The 21,450-nt window shown below is 40.7% G+C and overlaps 1 protein-coding gene across 2 annotated transcripts in view; it reads right to left on the reverse strand.

Annotated features, from left to right (window-relative positions):
- The window catches only part of LRIG3 (leucine rich repeats and immunoglobulin like domains 3), a 51,720-nt gene that overhangs the window by 12,093 nt on the left and 18,177 nt on the right, over nucleotides 1-21,450 (reverse strand). For both annotated transcript variants that reach the window (XM_045001814.1, XR_006576196.1), the window contains exons 4-12: nucleotides 15,292-15,426; nucleotides 14,463-14,606; nucleotides 12,322-12,465; nucleotides 11,865-12,008; nucleotides 11,310-11,453; nucleotides 7,766-7,846; nucleotides 6,935-7,006; nucleotides 6,501-6,572; nucleotides 3,296-3,459 (exon numbers count right to left, since the gene is read on the reverse strand). In XM_045001814.1, the coding sequence (XP_044857749.1) occupies nucleotides 3,296-3,459; nucleotides 6,501-6,572; nucleotides 6,935-7,006; nucleotides 7,766-7,846; nucleotides 11,310-11,453; nucleotides 11,865-12,008; nucleotides 12,322-12,465; nucleotides 14,463-14,606; nucleotides 15,292-15,426 (1,100 nt within the window). The remainder of the gene's footprint in view (nucleotides 1-3,295; nucleotides 3,460-6,500; nucleotides 6,573-6,934; nucleotides 7,007-7,765; nucleotides 7,847-11,309; nucleotides 11,454-11,864; nucleotides 12,009-12,321; nucleotides 12,466-14,462; nucleotides 14,607-15,291; nucleotides 15,427-21,450) is intronic.

Here is a 21,450-nt window from a genome sequence, read left to right on the forward strand (position 1 = left end):
TATCTGTTATGTTAATTTTGTGTCTTTTTATGAACACATATGTAGAGACATTGTGATTGCGGCATTTTAAAGATTTAACTGGCACACACCGCTTCATTTATTCAAAGGATTGCATCTATTCCTATTTCACAATTTACTTTTCTTGTTAAACTTATTCTAGTACTAATTTCCTTTTAGGTTTTCCCCTTTTAGGGGAAAGGGCTATTGTGCTTATTTTAAAGGTTTTGAAATCGATCACAGCTGGCATCAAGCAATAAACTACTGATAAAAATTACCTTTAGTTAAATGTAACCTGTCACTTAAATTAGCCTCTCTACTAGATGATTGGAGGCTAGCTAATGTAATGCTGATTATTAAAAAGGGCTCCAGAGGTGATTGTGGCAATTACCGGCCAGTAAGCCTAACTTCAGTACCAGAAAATTGGCTGAAAGTACAGTAAAGAATGGAATTATCAGAAACACAGAAGAACAAGGGGAAGAATCAACATGGTTTTTGTAAAGGGAAATCATGCCTCGCCAATCTGTTGGAATTCTTTGAGGGTGTCAACAAACATGGACAAGGGTGATCCAGTGGATATAATATGCTTGGACTTTCAGAAAACCTTTGACAAGGTCCTACACCGAAGGCTCTGAAGTGAAGTAGGGAGTTGTGGGATAAAAAGGAAGGTCCTCTTATGGATCAATAACTGGTTAAAAGGTAGGAAACCAAGGACAGGAATAAACGCTCAGTTTTCAAAATGGAGAGTGGCAAATACCAGTGATCTCCAAGAACCTGCACTGGGATCAGAGCTGTTCAATCCATTCATAAATAATCTGGAAACAGGGGGTGAACAGTGAGGTGGCAAAGTTTGCAGACGATACAAAATTACTCAAGTCAGTCAAGTTCACAGCTGAATGCAAAGAGTTACAAAGGGATCCCACTAAACTGGGTGACTGGGCAACAAAATGGCAAATGAAATTCAACTTGATAAATGCAAAGCAATTCACACTGGAACACAATCCCAACTATACATACAAAATGATAGGTTCAAAATTAGCTGTTACCACACAAGAAAGTTCTTGGAGTCATAGTAAACAGTTGTCTAAAAACAAATTTCTCATTGTGCAGTGAAAGTCAAAAAAGCTAACAGAATGTTAGGAATAGGACAGTTGATAAGACAGAAAATATCATAATGCCACTATGTAAATGTCTGGTATGCCCACACCTTGAATAGTGCATGCAGTCCTGGTTGTCCTATATATACTGTATATGAAAAGGTACAGAGAAGAGTAACCAAAATGATTAGGGCTATGGAACAGCTTCCATATGAAGAGAGATTGAAGAGACTGGGACTGTTCAGTTTAGAGACAACCAAGGAGCAATATAATAGAGGTCTCATCATGAATGGTGTGGAGAATGTGAAGAAGGAAGTGTTATTTATCCCTTCACATAACAAGAACCAGGGGTCAGCCGATGAAATAAAGATTTTTAAACAAACATAAGGAAATATTTCTTCACACAACACGCAGTCAACCTGTGGAACTCATTACCAGGGGATGTTCTGAAGGCCAAAAGTAAAACTGGGTTCAAAAAAGAATTCTGTAAGTTCATGGAGGGTAAGTCCAATAATGGCTATTAGCCAAGCTAGCTAGTGATGCAACCCTAAGCTCTGGGTGTCCCTAAGACACTGACTATCAGAAACTGGGACTGGATGACAGGGGATGGATCACTCAGTAATTGCCCCTGTTCCACTCATTCCCTCTGGGGCACCTGGTATTGGCCACTGTTGGAAGACAGGATACTGGGCTAGATGGACCTTTGGTTTAACCCATTGTGCTCATTCTTATGTTATGTTCTTAATAGATAGTGCTATTTTCAGATGTCAAATTCCTCGCTGGTTTTCCAAAATGATTTCCTCATAAATAAGGTATGTTCTTAATTAGCTGTCTATTAATTTGTTTACTTTCTGTTCTGTCCACATCAGCCTTAGAAGTTTATACATTAGCTACTCTTAATTTAATATTGAAATATTAAAACACTTGTATAAGATGGTAATGTTCATAGTGGCTGTTAAGACAGCAGCAAGACCCTGCAAATTCTGTGCTCCTTTACACCTAGGCAATTCCACCAAGACTCGTGAAGTTGTATAGGTATAAGGGTAGGATTAGTAAAAATTACGCAATGTTGAATTTTTTTGTGGTAACAAAATTATAGTGAAGAAAGATCAAATTTCCAATTTACCTCTTTAAATCCTGGACAGTATACTTTTTTTGTAAACTTTAATTTTTCCTCTATTAATGGAAATTGCAAGCAAAAATATATATGAATGCCAGATAAAGTACCAAATTTTTATCTTAAAACAGTCAAGAAATTAAGAATTAAGGTTCCCACTTTGTGCATTAGGATAGGGTCTTTCATTACATGATTAGAGAACAAATTGACAATATTTGACATGCAGTATTTCGCAGCAGTGAACAGCACTTTTGTTGCAAACATGTATTAATACAAAATGTTACGTATTAAGCTATTGTATAATTTACATACTGAAAAACTATTATGAAGTGATACTTTCAACCCAAAGTTGACAGGCAACAAATAAAACCTACCCTGAAGTATTTGCAGCACTACAAACCTCAAAATAAAACTGATTCTAATTAGTATTCACTGTTTAACCTGTGAGAAATGCAAAAGGTAAAAACGGAACTACAGAAAAGTGAGTTGGATTTTTATAAATGATTCTGATTTTATTAAAGTGAGGTGTTAGTAATGTAAACAAGAAATGTATATGCGGTCACAATGATTTCTAAAGTTGAAAATAGTGTTTTAAAGCTCACATAGACGTGGTCAAGGTTACCATGGGAACTCTACTTCAGTGCAATTAATCTCAGATTTAATAAAGCACTAATACAATTTGCATATATAATTAAACATATTGCATATATTAATAGACATGTCAGTTAAAGAACACCAAGATGCACCATATTTTTAAATGGTGCTTACCTAAACAATATTCATATTTTAACTCTAACAGCACATAGATTTACCACCACAAACCACTGATCTTTCCTTTGTACACAACACTCAAGTATGCAATACATGAAATTAAGTCAGAAAAATGCTATTCCCTAACTGGAATGAAACCACAAGCTCTGAGTACCTGCAGATCAAAGTCTGAGGAGCAGAGGACAAAGCATTAACACAAAATATTAACACCCCCTCAGTCCAACAAGAGAAATTAAAATATGCCAAATAAACCAGACTAAAATAAATTCACTAAGCAAAACCTATGAAGGTGAGGAGAAACAGTTATACTCACCGCACACAAACTCATCTGGGCTAACAGCAAAGATACTTCTGCCTTTTAGCAGTGGAGGATGGGCACAACTGGCATTCACAAAGCTCTGAAAGTTGTTTTCTGATACCCACTGTGGTAGCCATTTTAGCTGGCAGTCACACAAAAGACTTGATGTATTTAAGTGCCTAAGGAAAACAATTACAGTCAATGTTTCTTGTATAAGATGCAGAACCACCCAAACAGTATGAGTCAATAGTATTTTTGTAAAACGTAATGTTTTAATGATTTATTATAAAAAAAACTAATGTCACCCAGTACTCACATGACACCATTATTGGACTTCAGGTCTACAAAGCAGACATTTTCATTCTTATTCAATTCTTTGAAAAGTCACATTTGTGACTCTTTACAGTTTCATGTCTCCATCTTGAGTCAGGACAAGGATAGTTACATAAAGGGGCAGGGCAGTGATGTAAAGAGGCCACCTGAGAGAACACTCAGAAGAGAGGAGTTCCAAAACCGACATAATTCAAATACCCTCACAAAAGAAAAACTTTTTTTGGGGGAAAAAAATGCTCAGCCCAACTATAAGCTGTAACCCAGCTGCACCCCAACAGACCTCAGTTATCTAAAGAACTGTACCAGGACTGACAAAAGAAGGAGCATGAGTAAGGTAACAGTAACAGTGGTATTTATGTGAATAGTGGGTATACACCAATCCCTATGTTGTCATATGAACAGCAGAAATACTCATCCCCTTGGCCTCAAGAACCCTGCTGCCAAGATGAAGACCAAAAGATCCACTTTGCAGTATCTTGTGATACTGCAAGTAAAATCCTGCTTCTGGGAATTTTGCCCCTGACTTCATTAGGCCTGGATTTTCACCTCAAGTTCCTGGCTTTACACCAAGTCTCCTGCCCGCTCTGCCTCAGATGTAGCTGGAGATCTTGTACTGTGAGTCTTAAGGTTTGCTGGAGCTTGAACATCCAGTTTTGTAAGCATTTGAACTGAAAATGCATTCAATTGCCGATAGTACATTACAAAATTTTGTTTAATTTAATCTCAGATTCAAGGTCAGAAACAGCACTAAACTCACAGCTTCACATCAGCTCAAATAGCTAGAACCCTAAATACTCAATTTATGTCATCTTTTCTCCACAGGATTGGAGCTAAAAGCTAGATCTCAAAACAACTGGAGTGATGGAAATTACAGTTCATCTCGGAAAGGAACTAGGAAGATATTTGAAGGACCACAAATGCAGATGTAGTATTCCATTGATAGTACACCTCTACCCCAATATAACGCTGTCCTTGGGAGCCAAAAAAATCTTACTGCGTTATAGGTGAAACCATGTTATATCGAACTTGCTTTGATCTGCCGGAGCGCACAACCCCGCCCCCCAGAGCACTGCTTTACTGCGTTAACTCCGAATTTGTGTTGTATCAGGTCACATTATATCGGGGTAGAGGTGTACTACCAAACCTAGGAGAATGGCCACATTCAAAAAGAAGAAATGGGAAGAAACCAAAGTAATAGTTTCAAAAGAACATTCTGTGAGTGCTTATAGGACCAACTTAAATGTCCACTAAAAAAATTGAACTCTTCCTACTTGGAAGAGTTAATTTGAAACCTCTTACAAATCTGGACCAAAAAGAGTGAGAAATCAAACTTCTCCCCAAGGACTACTGATAATTATTTGGATCTAGATAGAGCTAATTATAAAAGTCTTAAAAGTTACCTTGATGGAGGAAAGACAGTATTAATTTTTGTGTGTCCAGGGGGATAAATATATGTACTTGTAGTGAGTGAAACATGCCCATTTATTAATATAGAAATACTGTGATAACTACTTTCTAGAAGCAAAAAAGGAGGACGTTTCCAGCTCTGAACATTTCCTATTCAATCAAGTTTTTCCACACAAGCTCTGTGCTCAAAACCTAGAAATGCCACATCATCAGGCAGAATTGGATCCAGAAGAAACAGGTCTTTTTTAATGGAAAACTGAAGAGTGGTCTTGTTGCTATCCTTAGGATGGAAGAAAATCATGGCCGTCTTGACCACTTGATGCAGTGAACATCAGTCATACCCTCACTGTGCTAACCTTCTCTAGGGTCCTTTGAATGGGTAAAATTCCTGGGAATTCATATTATGAGGAGTTAATTTAGCCAATTTTGAGAAAGCATGTCCTATCATCTGCCCAGTTATTTATCAGCCATGAGGGATACACACTTGACAACTTTGGGAGTGGGCAGGGGAGACATTAGAAAAATCTCTCTATAAACAGAGGGAATGTCCATGTCCTTGAAGGACTCAGAACTTCCCTGAGCACCATGTCCTTAAGCATCTTACTTCCCTTGGTGGATGCTACTGTCTGAAGGTTGCTGACTGCTTTCTCTCCGAGGCCTGAACACTGGGAAATGTCATCAGGTATCTGGAAGGAAGAAGAAGGCTGGCCTCTAAGCAGTTCTGAGTCTGACCCAGAATAGCAATCTTGAGCCACAGCAGAACACACATTTTTTCCTCCAGCAATGTTTCAGGTAGTTTCTCCTCACAGAAAGAGCAGCTTCTCTTTTTGACTTATCCAGCTTTGTCATGTTGCAAACTCTTACTTCCAGAAACTAGACTGGACAGGGCTGAGACAAGAAAAGTTAGAGAAGGAATGAGACAGAAGCACTGGAGACAAGAAATTAGCTGTGCCTCAAGGAAAGAAAACAAAAGGTCTTTTCCGTTTCAGCAAGAGTTAGCTGTAACAGCTGCTGCACTGCTCAACAGAAAAAGAGTTTTTATAGCATTCCCTCAGAAAGGGGGACTTTACCTTGCAATTGTTCCTATGCTGCCTCAGGACAGAGGGAGCCAATAAATAAGGATCTGCGAATGGGTCTTTGGTAAAGAATTATGATATTGCATTTTACTGGTCCAGTAAGTGGTAGTTCAGTGATACCAGTACTCACTTTACAGTATATTAATAAAAGTCTGTCTTATCTCATGCATTAGGAATCAACCAGTTTAAACTCAGGACTCTAGGTACCAAATGGAGTAGAAAATGAACACCTGCCACCTGATGCTACCTAGCTTATATGCAGCAACTACAGAGAAAAATCTATTGATGCACCATTTGTTACATGACTTCAGAACTGTTGCAATGAGATGTTAATACTGAATCTATCAGTATCTTATATGGCTTACGTATTTTCTAACATGGAGATTTTAGGGGCAAGAACTTACAATTCTTCAAGTTTCTTCATTTGCGAAAATGCATTTCCTTGCACTGACATGATTGCATTATTACTTAGATCTCTGGGGAAGAAAAAAAAAAAGGATCAGGAAAAAAAATCCATTTTATTAACTCAAATAAGGTTAAAATAAAGATTCAAGCTATACTTAGCTCCATTCTGTATTGATAATGTAGAGATCAGCTCAGAAACCAAAAGAACAAAGACAAGTTTCTATAGTATGCTGATGTTCACTTAAAAATATAGCACTTTGAGCAGAATTCCTAGACAGAAAGTTCTTAAGAAGTACCACACTACTGATCAACAAGGTAAATCTGCTTCATTCAGACAGTCATGAGGTAACCTTGGTAGTCTTATATTTGTTTTGGTTAATCTTGATATTTGCTTTGGCCACTGTTGGGTTAAATATGAATTTCAGCTACTTACAGGTGTTCAAGTGCATCCAAACCAGAAAATGCTTTCTTTGTAATGGACCTAATCCTGTTTCCTTGGAGTATCCTGGAAATAGAAATACTTAATGCCAAACAGATGCAGTAAAATGGGGGCATTTTTTGGAACTATGAAGAAAATCTTATACAATTGCTTTTTTAGGCAATTATTACTAAACTGTGACTAACGTTCTCCATTCAGCCTTTCTTACTGTAATAAAATACCTCATCTCTAAAATAACTATATTATTTATTATTATTATTCAGTAACTATATAGATCATGGCATGATTTTCAAAGATGTTTAATGTGTACAGTTCAGTAACATGGAATTTTGTTTTTTAAAATCTATAAATGTAAGCATCTTTTCATTCCATAGCTGTGTATTTGGAATGACATCTTTGCATTATAGAAGAGCCATTGCTACTAGATGCTGGATTACTTTATCAAAGACTTCCCTTGGGCACTGTGCTTTTGTAATCTTTGAAAACACACCTCTCATCATTTCCTATTATGAGCAATCCTAATTCAGTGTGAAAGGTTTCTATGCAGCAACTGCATGAATCTCATGTTACATGTTATCATGTTATTGATAACATTCAAGAAGGATCATATTCTTCAGATTTTGTTTGACTAAAGAGCTGGTGTTTTGCTTTCTAGAAAAGGAGGCTTCAATGAAGAGCAAAACAATAAGGAAGGAAGTCACAAATTTAAGAGACTAATAAAATTCCCAAGGTTGGGCTCCCTCACAGTATATTATCTGAGCTTAGCCCAATATTAATTTTTTTTAACTAACTAAGAAAATCCAAAATCAGGTCAGTCATACTTACAGCATTCTAAGTTTGTCAAGTCCAGAGAATGCACCATTCATATCTTCAATAGTCCATGAGATTTCATTGTTCTTCAGATCCCTGGTTGAAGAGATCAGACCCAATCACAAAAGGAAAATTCCACAAAAAAACAACAACCAAGGTATATATTTCTTAAGAAGTACATGATATTTAAAGCAATTTCTAGAATGGTCTGTGTAAGGAACATTGTGCAATATTAATATCAATTTTCAAAGATGCTTGACCCAATTTGTTTCTTTTTCTAGTATGTCTGAAGTTCAAGGGCCTGACCTTTTTCACTACTACTTTAAAAGATGACAAGAATCAATTTATTTAAAAGAAATGCAAGGGCATCCAAATGCAAGAAGGGAAAAAGGAAAATGGGGATGGTAAGAAATGAGGGGACCAACAGTTGTCATATCAAAATAAAACCACACCTAAGACAAAAGCTTTAGAGAGTAAGTTAAATATGATAACAGATGGATGTCAAGGGGAACAAGTTTCACACCCTTGGACCATGACAGCAAAAGTGTGCGACCAGATCTGTCAAAGAGGAGTGGTGTCTGAGCAGAGAACCAATGGGATAGGATTTAAGAAAAAAACTCAGAACCATGTCACAGGAGAAGAATATACATAAAGTCTGAACCCGAAAAGTAAGAGTTTAATGTACCGTATTTTCCGGCGTATAAGACGACCCCCTAATTTTCCACTTAAAACATAGGTTTTGGCCTATACTCGCCGTATAAGACTACCCCCCCTTCTGAGGCTGAAGGACCCACCACCGAAGACCCGGTAGGGAACCGTCCAGTGAGTACACCCCCCACCCACGTCCTGCCCCCCCCCTCAGAAACCACAACCCGCCCTGGCCTGCTCGTTGTCCCCTGACCACTCCTTCCCAAGACCCCCAACCCTAACTCCCCCCCAGGACCCCACCCCCTGCCAAACTTGCCCCGCTCCCTGTCCCCTGACTGCCCCGACTCCATCCACCACCATCCCAACAGACCCCAGAAAGTCCCACGTGGCGCCGACCCAACCCCCCCTTCCCCCTCCTCTGTCTGCCCCCCCAGAACCTCTGCCCGATCCAACCCCTCCTCCCCCGCCCCAGTCCCAGCCCTGGCCCTGGCCTCTGACCTCTGCCGGGGGCCAGGGTCGGAGCCGCAGCCACGGTGCCCGGCTCCCCGGGCCGACACCGGGACCGGCGCCGCAGCCGCGGGGCCCGACTCCCCGGCCCGGCCGACACCGGAGCCGGAGCCGGCGCCGCAGCCGCGGGGCCCGCTCCCCGGCCCGGCCGACACCGGAGCCGGAGCCGGCGCCGCAGCCGCGGGGCCCGGCTCCCCGGCCCGGCCGACACCGAGCCGGAGCCGGCGCCGCAGCCGCGGGGCCCGGCTCCCCGGCCCGGCCGACACCGGAGCCGGAGCCGGCGCCGCAGCCGCGGGGCCCGGCTCCCCGGCCCGGCCGACACCGGAGCCGGAGCCGGCGCCGCAGCCGCGGGGCCCGGCTCCCCGCCCGGCCGACACCGGAGCCGGAGCCGGCGCCGCAGCCGCGGGGCCCGGCCGACACCGGAGCCGGAGCCGGCGCCGCACCGCAGCCGCGGGGCCCGGCCGACACCGGAGCCGGAGCCGGCGCCGCAGCCGCGGGGCCCGGCCGACACCGGAGCCGGAGCCGGCGCCGCAGCCGCGGGGCCCGGCCGACACCGGAGCCGGAGCCGGCGCCGCAGCCGCGGGGCCCGGCCGACACCGGAGCCGGAGCCGGCGCCGCAGCCGCGGGGCCCGGCCGACACCGGAGCCGGAGCCGGCGCCGCAGCCGCGGGGCCCGGCTCCCCAGGCCGACACCGGACCGGCGCCGCAGGTAAGCCTTCCCGCCCCCTCCCCCACACCCACCGCCCCACACCCACATACCCGGCGTATAAGACGACCCCCGATTTTGGGGGTTTTTTTTTTTAAGTTTCAAAAGTCGTCTTATACGCCGGAAAATACGGTACACTTTCCTAGCCCTTGGAATAAGTTTAGCATGCATATAGCCAAGCTCTGACTTACTGTTCTGGCCACTGGAAATGTCAGTAACACACTGAGGCTGAACATCCTCCAGAATATTACAATTTTAATTCATTCACACACTTCTCACCTCTCCCCCGATTCATAAATTTAGTAAAACAGCATTATTTCAAACAGTGCTCAGACAAATGCTAAAGGATGACTAGCTGAATAATCCAAAGCCTTGATAATCATCAACCCCTAATCTTTAATGACCCACTGAATATATCTATGTCTGGGCTTAGGCTTCTACCCTCATGACATCTACCAAGAGGGAAACTCTTATTTAATTAGGTGGAACCTATAACCATGGTGCCTAAGATGTCAGTGCTAGGCTCACAGCAGTGCTGCCTTAGGGTATGTCTACACTACCCGCCGGATCGGGGATCGATGTATTGCACCTCATCTAGACTTGATACATCGATCCCCAAACGCACTTCCCGTCAACTCTGGAACTCCACCAGGGCAAGAGGCGGAAGCGGAGTCAGCAGGGGAGTGGCGGCCGTCGATCCCATGCCCTGAGGATGCGAAGTAAGTCTATCTAAGTCAATCTAAGATACGTCGACTTCAGCTACGCTATTCTGGTAGCTAAAGTTGAGTATCTTAGATCGATTCTGCCCCCCCACCCCCAGTGTAGACCAGGCCTTAGCCTTTCTGCCACTCCCTCTTAGCTCCACTGGGATTTGCAAGAGTCTCTGGAGCATGGCAGGTTCATGCTTTAGACATAAATTATGACAGCTAGCAGTTAGGGTATTCATCTCATTAGATTTAAAGACAACTTCTTTAAAAGGTTAGACAAAGGACAGAGGATGGTCAGATTGTACTCAAGTGACACAGGGGTTGACAGAACAGCTCCTCACAAATCCTTTCCTTAAAAAGGCATGAGGTTGTGGAGAGGGGACAGGGATTGGGAGCAGTGTTGGCAGAGGGACAATTTTGCTTCCCTCCACATTCCCTTACAAGCAGTGCCTGAAGAGGAATGTTTCTGGGGGCAACGAACTGGATGTGAGGGAGGGAGCGGGACTGAGTCCCCCTCCCTCCAGTCTCTGAGTGACAGCCAATTGCCAGGGCCACCCATGCACATATAGCTCGTTTGGGGTGCACATGAACAGCAGATGCCACGATGCCACTGCTGAGAGCTAGTACTGTGCTCCCTGCCATGAGGAGACTAGAAACAGCCATTTATTAGTTTCCTTTTCTCCCCTCAGAGATTCTTTTAAGAAGCTTCCTTATGAAATCACTGTGACAAATAGGAAGGTCTGGGAATGTATAAATTTGTACACAACCTGTATTGCAAGGAAAAAAAAAAAAAAAGAAACAGATACTACTACCCTGGATGAAATCTTACCAAAAAAAGAAACCAATCTAAGGTCTAGGAAAGATTAAAACAAACTTTTGTAGTTCTACACTTCCTTCAAAACAAAAGTAATTCAAGAAAGGGGGGGGGGAGGGTATATTTATGCACCTTAAAATAAAGGTTTCTGACCTTAAAATAAATTATGTCAACTTACAAAGTCTTTAAACTGGAAAGTCCCCGGAAGGCACAATCAGCAATGTAGTTTACTTTGTTGTTCCCAATATACAGTCCAACTAGTAGGCTTAAACCAACGAAGCTTGAATCATCCAATCTTGCTAAGTGATTAAATGTTAAATCTCTGCAAGTTCAAGATGGAAAAATTTCTTTCAATGTTTGAGTATTTATTACTCATTTCTCCCTACCACATCATTTTTTAAACAAAACACCTTCTTAGTTGCAGCTATCACAAAGCCTCCTACACAATTTTTGGTTATTATACAGCTTGTGTATTATTTCCTGCTATTCACAAATGGATTTCTTTTATTTGAAAATTGCTGTGTCAAAGCCCAAGCACAACTGCCATGGAGAACTGAAGCGGTCATGGTTGGCTTCAACTTTTCACAACAAAATATGACTATCTTGCACACACAAAAAAAGCTGTTGTCACTTTGGAAACTTTGTTATGAAAAATTCACAGATCAGTGGTAAGCAGCTCATGCTTTGGCATGTACCCTGCTCTCAGAATTGGAATAGAATAAAAGCTACTCACAGCTCGCTGAGTTTCTGGCAAAATTCCCAGGCATCGGAGCTGATCCTGCTGATGGCGTTTTGGCTGAGATGGAGCTGCTGCAACATCAGCAAGCCATAAAGCCAGCCTTTGGTAATCTCTGTTAGGTTGTTATGGTCCAGCTGCCTACAAAACACACACAGACAAAATTTAGGGTAAAAAAAAAAAAATGAAGTGCATGCTTTGTCATGGATCAGAAATTGATTGTGATATGTTACTGGCTAGCTACCTGGTTTTCACAGAATGAATATTAAAAAAAAAAAAAAAAAAGAGGCATGAAGAGTTGCGAGAACTGCATTTACATATTATTATTGCTCATGACTTGTCAAACCAGACCAAAATATTTTAATTTGAAAATATCTTCAAATTTGAACAAGCATGTCTATTTTGAATTACACAAATTATGTCTCTTCTGAAAAGACTGAAAGTTTATACTTACAAGACTTCCATGTTGGTTAGTCCCCAGAAAGCTCCATCCATGAGTCTATTTACCCCATTTCGTTGCATTTTTAGTGATTTCAAAGCAGTAAGTCCTTGGAAAGTAAGCCCATCTATTTTTTTTATTTTGTTGCGATTCAGCTCCCTGCATCAATAAATTTTACAGTTACAACAGAGTAAGTTTACCTGGATGCCTGTAACATTTCTTCATCATCAGACTTTAAACACCCACACTACACATAAAACAAAGTAAACAAGATAAATGAGACCTTTTTACTGTAACACAGAATAGTCCTAGCACAGTTAATCTTAATATATTTCAACAATAGAAGGACATGTGTGTGTTATTACATTGATTTTTAAATTTAAAAGATCCAAGCTGGTTTAGGAGATAACAAATCACCTTCTGAAGTTTACATTTATTTTTACGTTCTTGATGTTTAGTTAGCAGCAATTAGTGTGTAACCAGGGGTTTAAATAAAGAAGAATCCTTATAAAGGGACCAAAGTTGGTCCTCTGTTTTCTCCATAAGGACTACTGATCTGCCAACCTGCCTCTCCCTCCCTAGGAGATTTCTGCTTCTACACCTTCCCACCCAGGGACACAAAACCCTACACCTCCAACCTAGTTCACTTTTCACTTTTTAGCTTTTCAGGAACTAAACCACCATCCCTGTAAACCTGCTCAATCACCCAACTTCTGCATCTGGGGTTAATGTACACAAGCACTAAAGGAACCACACTTAACAGCGGATGCTGGTGTTTCCCTGCTCCTCCTCTGCCTAGCTTTGCACGTCAAGGTGGGCATGATTATGAGATCACACACAGTCATATAATTCCTTTGCCTCTGCAAACACACTACCTAAGGTAATAAATCCACCTGCATAAGGATTGGCTTTCCATTCATCTGAATCCCTGAACATCAGAACAGGCAAGAATGACAGTTTCACATGGATCTAAAGATTGAGAGGCCCACGGAGATCATTAATACACCCTGAATTTTCAAGTCTACTTTCACTTCCATTGAGATCTGATTTAAACTGCTTTTCAATATCTGTGGATGGTACACAACCACCTTCCTCGACAGTGTATCCTCCTGCCTAGCTGCCTTTATTATTTATTACATACTTTTTCCTAAAAGCTAATCAAATTAAGGTTTGTCCCTTAAAGAGGCATTATCAATTTGAAATCCAGTCAATTAAGAGTTATTTTGGGTATCACACTACAACTCCCCAAACTCATGTAAATCCCCCTGTCAATTTTTGTGGTTTCAAAGTCATATTTGCATACTAAGAAAGATATACAGGAGACCCACACAGCAGAGGAGCTCTCTCTATACAGGAGAAACACTGAAACTCCCTAGACACAATGTACTATAAAAATGCACAGAGAAAACAAAAAAAGCCTCTTCTCTAATTCCTTTCATTTATAATAGTTTTAGATATTACTTAAAAGGTAAAAAAAAAAAAAGTTCTGACAGAAGTAGAGCATCAGTCAAGATGATGGCATCTAACTTTAGGCTATTGCTCCCTGTCTTATCAATTTCTGAAAGCAAGTGATTTCCCTTCATCTGTATTTGCCAAGAAAATACATAGAGGCTGATCTTGTCTCCAAATTATGTATATTTAGAGCTAGTCTACATTGGCAATGCTAAAGCGCTGCCGTGACAGCCCTTTAACATGGCTTGTGTGGTCACAAAAAACCCACCTCCACAAGGGGCATGGCTCCCGGCGTTGGTGCACTGTTTACATTGGTGTTTTACGGTGCTGAAACTTGCTGCGCACAGGAGGGGTTTTTTTCACACCCCTGAGTGAGAAAGTTGCAGTGCTGTAAAGCACCAGTGTAGACAAGCCCTTAGTTCATTTAGTATCTCCTCAGGTGTCTTAATTACTAGAGCATTTTTGCTGCTCATGTGTATTTTTCTTGATCAGGCAAATCCAGTTTTAGCACAAAGACTATTCCCATCTCAGCCTTATAGTGAAGAGTATTTTCTTCACTATAAAGCTGCAGTTACTAGAAGCTGCAGTACAGGTTCTCTTTGTCTGCCTCACTTAGTGTCTGGTTAAATTAAGGGCTAAAGTTCAAGCATTGCCAGTGCTTTGCAAGACCTGAAAACAATCAGCCAACTGTAGGTTGCACTTACAGGTGCTGCAGATGGGACAGTTTAAACATCTTTTGAGGGATGACTGAAATTTTGTTCCTGTTCAGTTTCAATACTTGAAGTGTGCTAGACAAACTGTCAAAGACACCTGGCTCCATGGAGGTTATTCGATTACTGTTAATGTACCTGTTGAGACAATGTTTAGGAGGTTAGATACACCGTTATTTAACAGAATTCTAATACAAAGCAGGAGGATATAATGATCATACACTGCCTACCCCAGAGTAAATAACTCTTAAATTTAACAGATTAATCACTGATCTAACCAGAGTCCTCACCAGTCGGTAACTGGAGGTCCAAGAGTTATGTTCAATTCTGTAAGAGTCTGCTGCTATCAGAGTTGACAGGTATGTTATCAACATATGCTCCTTAACTATGCTGACTACGGATTAATTTAATTTAATTCTCAAATCAATGATACCATAAAGATTCAAGAAATTAATAAAATTCCAAACGTAATTCAATATAATTAAACCCAACTGAAGATTTTTTTTAACTTTATTTTGTAAGATTTTTAGGCCTCAACAAGAGATATTTTGTTAACCGGTTTAGTCTTAGAAAATAAAAAAAATCAAAGTACTATGAACTAAAAGCTCCATTGCAACAGTCTATGTGGCTATACCAATGATCCGTGATGTGAACAGGTAAAGATGGGACTAAATATTTAAAGTTGTTTTCAGTTTGATACTAATACCGCCTCAGCACAGAGGCAGGATGGCTATGGTTTGCAGTGACGACCAAAATAATTTGATGGCATATTCAACATTTTGAAAGCACTTTGGAAAAAATTATAAAATGAAGTTTTGCTTACAGATACTTGAGCTGCAAAGAAGGAAATGATGCAGTTTTCAACTCTGAAATATTATTGTTGCTCAGGTCCAAAGTTTCTAGAGACTGAAATGGTTTCAGATGTTCAGGCAAGATGCCTCCAATCTTGTTACTGGTCCTGCAATTTTAGGATATTAGTCAAAGATTCTGCCATTCTGGTGATAAACATTTGCAAACTATACATCAACCTGGCAAAAACTAGTGGTCCACTCTCCCATAAAGAAATTAACTTTTCGGAGAAGGGATACTGTTCAGCAAGTTCTCTTTAGTAAAATGATTAGCTACCATGATATACCAAGTTACAATTCTGGATGTTCTGAAGAAATTTGTTTACCTGTATTTCCTTAATCATACTGCCAGGACAGAAAAAAGAATCTACTTGTATTACAATCTGATTACTGGGATTCATATGTTTTAATACCTAAAGGAACCACTGTGATCATCCATGCTGGCCTCCACAGTGCAGGCTATAGAATTTCATCCAGTAATTCCTGCATCATTTCCAAAAGGCTTGTGGTTGAACAAGAGCACATCTTTTTTAAAGCTATACAGTACTGACATTGAGCAATAGGACACTCAGCATTGCAGTGAAATAAGGTCAAGGTTTAACCAAGTCATACCACAATGTTGTTTTAAAATAAGTGTTACAAGAATGTTCATCCACCCAAACAGCCATTAAGGACAAAGAGCTAGATTAGAAGATAGATTGATCAGTGTGCACCACCGAGAGAGAGCAGCTATTTTGTAAGCGGAGTTGATATTTTAATTCATCTCAAGTAATTAAGAAAGAAACTAGTACATATTACATAACCTATATAGAAGTGTCTCGGATTTTTTGTGTGGTCATCACAACTAATGGTATTTCCTGTCTCCATGCACACTACAACAGTAACTTTGCAACTGGGTTAGAGACACTGGCATCATAGCCTGTCACAAGAAACAGTTTTTCTTTTATCATAACCATATTTCCACATTCGTACCAGCCATTCTACCTAACCTTGTTTTTGTATTGGTGCATTCCAGGAAAATCTGAGCAGCAATCCTATACTGCTTCGGTGAGGAATAGCGTGCCCAAGAGACACGCATAGAGATCAGAAGCAACAGTACACAGGGCAATACATTCTGGGATATCCCACTGTAAAGAGCTGGGGAGGTGAAGGGGAGAATGGAGCTGAAATGGTTATAGGAATGTAACCATCTGCCAGTGTCCGCTCTTTGCTGGTTAGGTTCCAGTCTGCTTCAACCAGGTCTAGTTCAAATAGTTCATATACCTAGTTTTATCAGTGTTCAAAAATTGGGATTTTTTCCCCCACCATTTAGAGATTGCATCCTAAGTGGCTTAAATTAAGATATTAACAAGTATATACGTTCTGAAAAAACATTAGCAATACTGGCCTTACATCAAGTGGTAGGCCACAGATTCTGGGGTGGTTGCTTATGCACATGCAAAGGAGTTTCTACTCATTAGGACAGAAAAATCCAGACTCAAAAACTTAACCAGAAGTTATAGATTAATAGGCCCTCCCATTAAGAGTAAATGATCTTGCAGCCTCTCCAACATTACCAGACAGCCTGAGGAATGAAACATGATACAGAAGGAGAGTAAAGGTACACTGCATTTTTTTTTAAAAACCTCTTAGCTGGAAGTATTTATAATAAATGGTAACAAATTACTTTAATAAAAAACAACAACAACCACAACCATCATGTGTCACTTTCACTGGCCAAATAAGGCTATGATTTAGATAACAGGTCATAGAGCCTTTCGTTTATATATTAGTTTGTTTATAAGGTAATTACTAACTAGGTATTAAAACTGCCAATTACTTGAGTGATGAATAAAATTTTCCTTGCAGTAAAAGTGTGCTCCAGCAGAAGCCAGCAATTTCCTGAACTGCACGCCTCCTAAATTGCAGTGTGAAAGTGTTCAGTTATAGACATGGCTTACACAGTGCTGTCTTTGTGTCAGTATTGCTCATAAAACAGAAATTCTTTACAACTGACAGGATAATAGCCCCTGTATCACAAAGTTCAGTCATTTCTAATAGAACTGAATAAAACCCAAATACTATCTGCAGATTACTGCTTTAACTAACTGGCCCATTACTTGACATAGACCAGCATACAGAAAGTCTGTTTATTTGCTTTTTGGGCTAGGGGAGAGGGGGATGGTAGTGGAGTCACATAAGGCAGAGAGAAAGTAAACTCATTTGTTCACAAAAATAAGGCTACATATCAGTGTTTTTATTACAACTCTTATGTGGGTCAAAGCCATGGTAATTAAGCCCCCACTGTGCATTATGTTGCCTCTTGACTGTGGAATATACTTTAAGATATTTGAACGCTTTACTACTGACTGCCCCCGCTTCTTAATCCCACTGCCTCTTAAAACAAACAAAATCCTACAGTGAATTAAAAACTACCTGAACAAATTACACCAAAGGAATGGGTTATATCTAGAAAAAAATGACAAAGCTAACTTAGGCTGTAGCAAAGAAAATTTCTCAAGCTGCTATTTCAAATGGTACCTCAAACCAATCAGGTTATAGCTATAGATATACAGAGAGATTGAATTAAGATAAATGTTGGAGAAATTGTGGTCAAAGAAGATTTTATGCGTATATGGTAGACACATCCAGCCATTACTGTGATGCAGTTTGTAACCAAGTATCACAAATTATTAGATATTTATTACCAACTGGTCCTTTGGTAATCCCTCCAGGGGCTTCTTAGCAGAAACAATCATACAAAGGAAATGAAGAATTAATCTTTCATCTGCTAATAGTTGCTAGGCTGATGGCTTCCCACTGGGGAAAAAAATAGTCCAACTCTAGAGCAGTGGTTCCAAAAAAAATATGGGAGGCGTTCTTTATGGAAAAATTGATGTGCCATTTACATACCAAGGAAAATAGACAAAGGACTTCGGTATATTCACCTGCAAAAGAACCTCTGTACACTTGCCCACTTTTTTCAATATTGACATTTTATAGGCATGCCTGATGTGTGAAATGTTTATGTAATCAGAGATTTCACTCAATGTAATAAAAATCACTAGAAATGACATGTAGTGGGTAGTGTAAAGATGCTCATTCTGTAACACAGTAACACCTGTTAAATAGAGATCCAATGATTATCCTACCGTATAATGTCTCTCTGTTGTAATGATTACTGTATTGTCTCTGGTATTTACCTGTTAAAACTTCTAAAATAAAGACATGGGGTGGGGGAAAGAAATTGACTTTCCAGTGCTGGAAGCCTACTGAACCATTCTAATTTGATTTTCTCTTTATAATCATTGTAGCAAATTAAACAGTAAATTATATCAGACACCTATATTCCAAGTTATTTTTATATTAGGCACAAAGAACATTTTTGAGAACATTTTAGCTAACATCTCAGAGAAGAACCAAACAATATCCTATATCTTGACATAATGAAGTACTAATAAAGTAAAAGACTTTTCTTGTGGTGGCTGAAGAGGAGGCAAAGATACCAGGGGCTGGTCTACTTGCAAACACACCAAAATAACTAGCATTGATGTTTGAACTTATACCTTTTCTTATTCAAGTGTACACACACAGGCTTGCACAAAAACAACAAAATGTGAGAATTCAAACTGGATTTAGTTAGATCCATACAAGTTTGTGTGTAGACCAATGGTAAAAATATTAATATTAGTAAGAGTTTAGAATGTGCCATGAATTAGTTTTAGATTAGGATTATTAAAATATAGCACATTTATCATCTCAGCATTCATGACTTTTACCACATCACTAATGTCCATGAAGTTTATAGCAATCCAATCATGAAATAATGGGTTATCCCATACAAAATAGCAGCTACAGCATATTCAACATATTGACTTGTACAGTTTCCTTGCTTCTGGGAGAAATAAAAAAATGGGACAGCAACTTCCATATCTGTCTTGTGATGCCATTAGAAAAAGTATTTAAATGATATATTTACAATGTAGCTGGGAGTTGTGTTTCCCAGGGCGGGTAGATAGACTTGTGCTAGCTCATCTTGAGCTAGTGTGCTAAAAATAGCACTGTGGATGTTGAGTCACTGGCCGCTAGAAGCCCAAGCCCACCTGAACCCGTTTCCAAGCCTGGGCAGCTAGCCCAAGTCATCTCTCATGGTGTAATGTCCACACTGCTATTTTTAGCAAGTTAGCTCACACTAAGGTAGTGCGAATCTGTCTACCTGCACAGGGAATCACAGCTCTTAACTGCTGTGTGGACATGTCCCGAACGTGTTAAAGGAAACCACTACTTTTTATTCCGAAGATTATGTCTAAATATCTACTGATAACTATTTTCAACCTGTATGCCATATGTTAAAGAAACACCTGTGGAACTTTGAACTCTTATCTAGGCTATGGACTCCTACCGCATGAAGGCTGACATTTACTACAACAGGGAGAGAATTGGTGTCCTCTCTCTCACCCTTATGCTGAACTCTGTCCAAAGTCCCAATATGCAACATATTACTGTTCCCCCTTCCAGCAGTAAAGTTCTCCCTCGAACCTGTTCTTGGTCCTTGTCTTTTGTTACACTCCTAGTCAGGCCTTATTTCATGATCTATTGACAAGTGTGGAAGGTGAGAAGGGGAGACAGGCAGGGGGAGAAAAAGTGGTTAAAAAAAATAACCTAGTCACATTCCACTTGGCACACAATCTCTCCTCTTTGGTTCCCCCAGCTTCTCCTCTCCACCTTCACTGGTGCCTGCTTCTTTCATTTTGGCTGTTACTCTGTTCCATGGTTGGTTTCTTCTTCCAAGTCTCCTAGTGATGGCTCCCACTATGCTATGAGATCTGGGGCCCATGGTATGACAAGGAATAATGGGAGGACAATAAAGAAAGGAAAATTTAAGCTGGAAAAAAAAGCAGGACAATTTCTGTGCAATAAACTCCCAAGGTAAGTGATGACAGCCCAGTATTTTGTGGCACATAGAACTGCACACATTACTGCAGCATTTACTGTGGCAAACAATTCTCCAGTGGCCACAGGGGAGAAAGAGAGACAATGATCTCTGACGTCTTTTCCAGTGTTATGGAATCCAACTTAAAAAGCACGTTAGCTAGGATGTTTCTACTAAAATTATCGGTAGTATAATTAATAATGATGTCATTTAAACTGTCATGTTTCAAAGTTAACACCCTACTGCCATAAATGAGACTATGCACCTTTCTCACAACTGTGCACCTGACTGCAGCCTGAGACATTTATAGTTGGAACATTCTCTCTTCAGTCATTAAAATATTATGTTTAGATCCTTAAGAGACACTCATATCCCAGAGAAGCAGATGCCAAAGTAGAGCCAGGACAGCATTCTGGCTCCTTTCAAGTCAGCTGATAAGTCTACAGGTCTGCTGCCTGGTTCACACACAGACACTGGACACTCCTTGAGCCACACTGCTGCTTTCCTTGTGAGGATCTCTTCCAACTTCACATTCTGTGATATTCTTGACAGGCTTTCAGATCAGACTTTACAGCAGCCCTGGCTCTATGCATTTATTATGCCTGTATGTGTGGTATCTAGGCACAAAAAGTACAAAATTAACATTAAGTCCCCTCCTTTCTCATGCTAATCTACTGAATGACCCTGGCTCCTTCCTAGGAAGGAAGGAAGGGGCAGAGAGGATGTCATGTGAGTGGCCATGAGTTTCTGGAAGGGAAACTGATGCCCAAGCCAGGCACGGATGAGGGGAGGAAGGGAAAGGAGCTATGAAATGATATATTCCAGGAAAAGTGTCCAGAGAAGAAAGGGTGAAAATATGGGGGTGGGGGATTGTTTTGTTTTTCCCTTATCCTATCAGAGAAAGCAACGCTTTACTACAATATTAACTTTTCCCTTGCTAAACTACAATCTGGTGCCACCCTTTCCCCACTCCACTGAAGCTGCTTTTGTCAGTCACCACTGACTTAACACTAAGTAGCAACAGCTCTTCATTTCCCCACACGGTAGATTGCTCCCTTTCACAAACTATCCTCTCTCTGAGCTTGAGACAGTGTGCTTTCCCCTGGTTCTATGTCCACCTCCAGTCTCCACCTGCTCCTTGAGCGTGTCTTGGGGCTTCTTTTGCGTGTCTTGGGGCTCCTTTTCTTCCCACTCCCTGCCAGGGTTTGTTAGGGCTGTATCT

Source organism: Mauremys mutica, chromosome 1 (genome assembly GCF_020497125.1).
Source record: "Mauremys mutica isolate MM-2020 ecotype Southern chromosome 1, ASM2049712v1, whole genome shotgun sequence".
In the NCBI taxonomy this organism is placed as follows: domain Eukaryota; kingdom Metazoa; phylum Chordata; order Testudines; family Geoemydidae; genus Mauremys; species Mauremys mutica.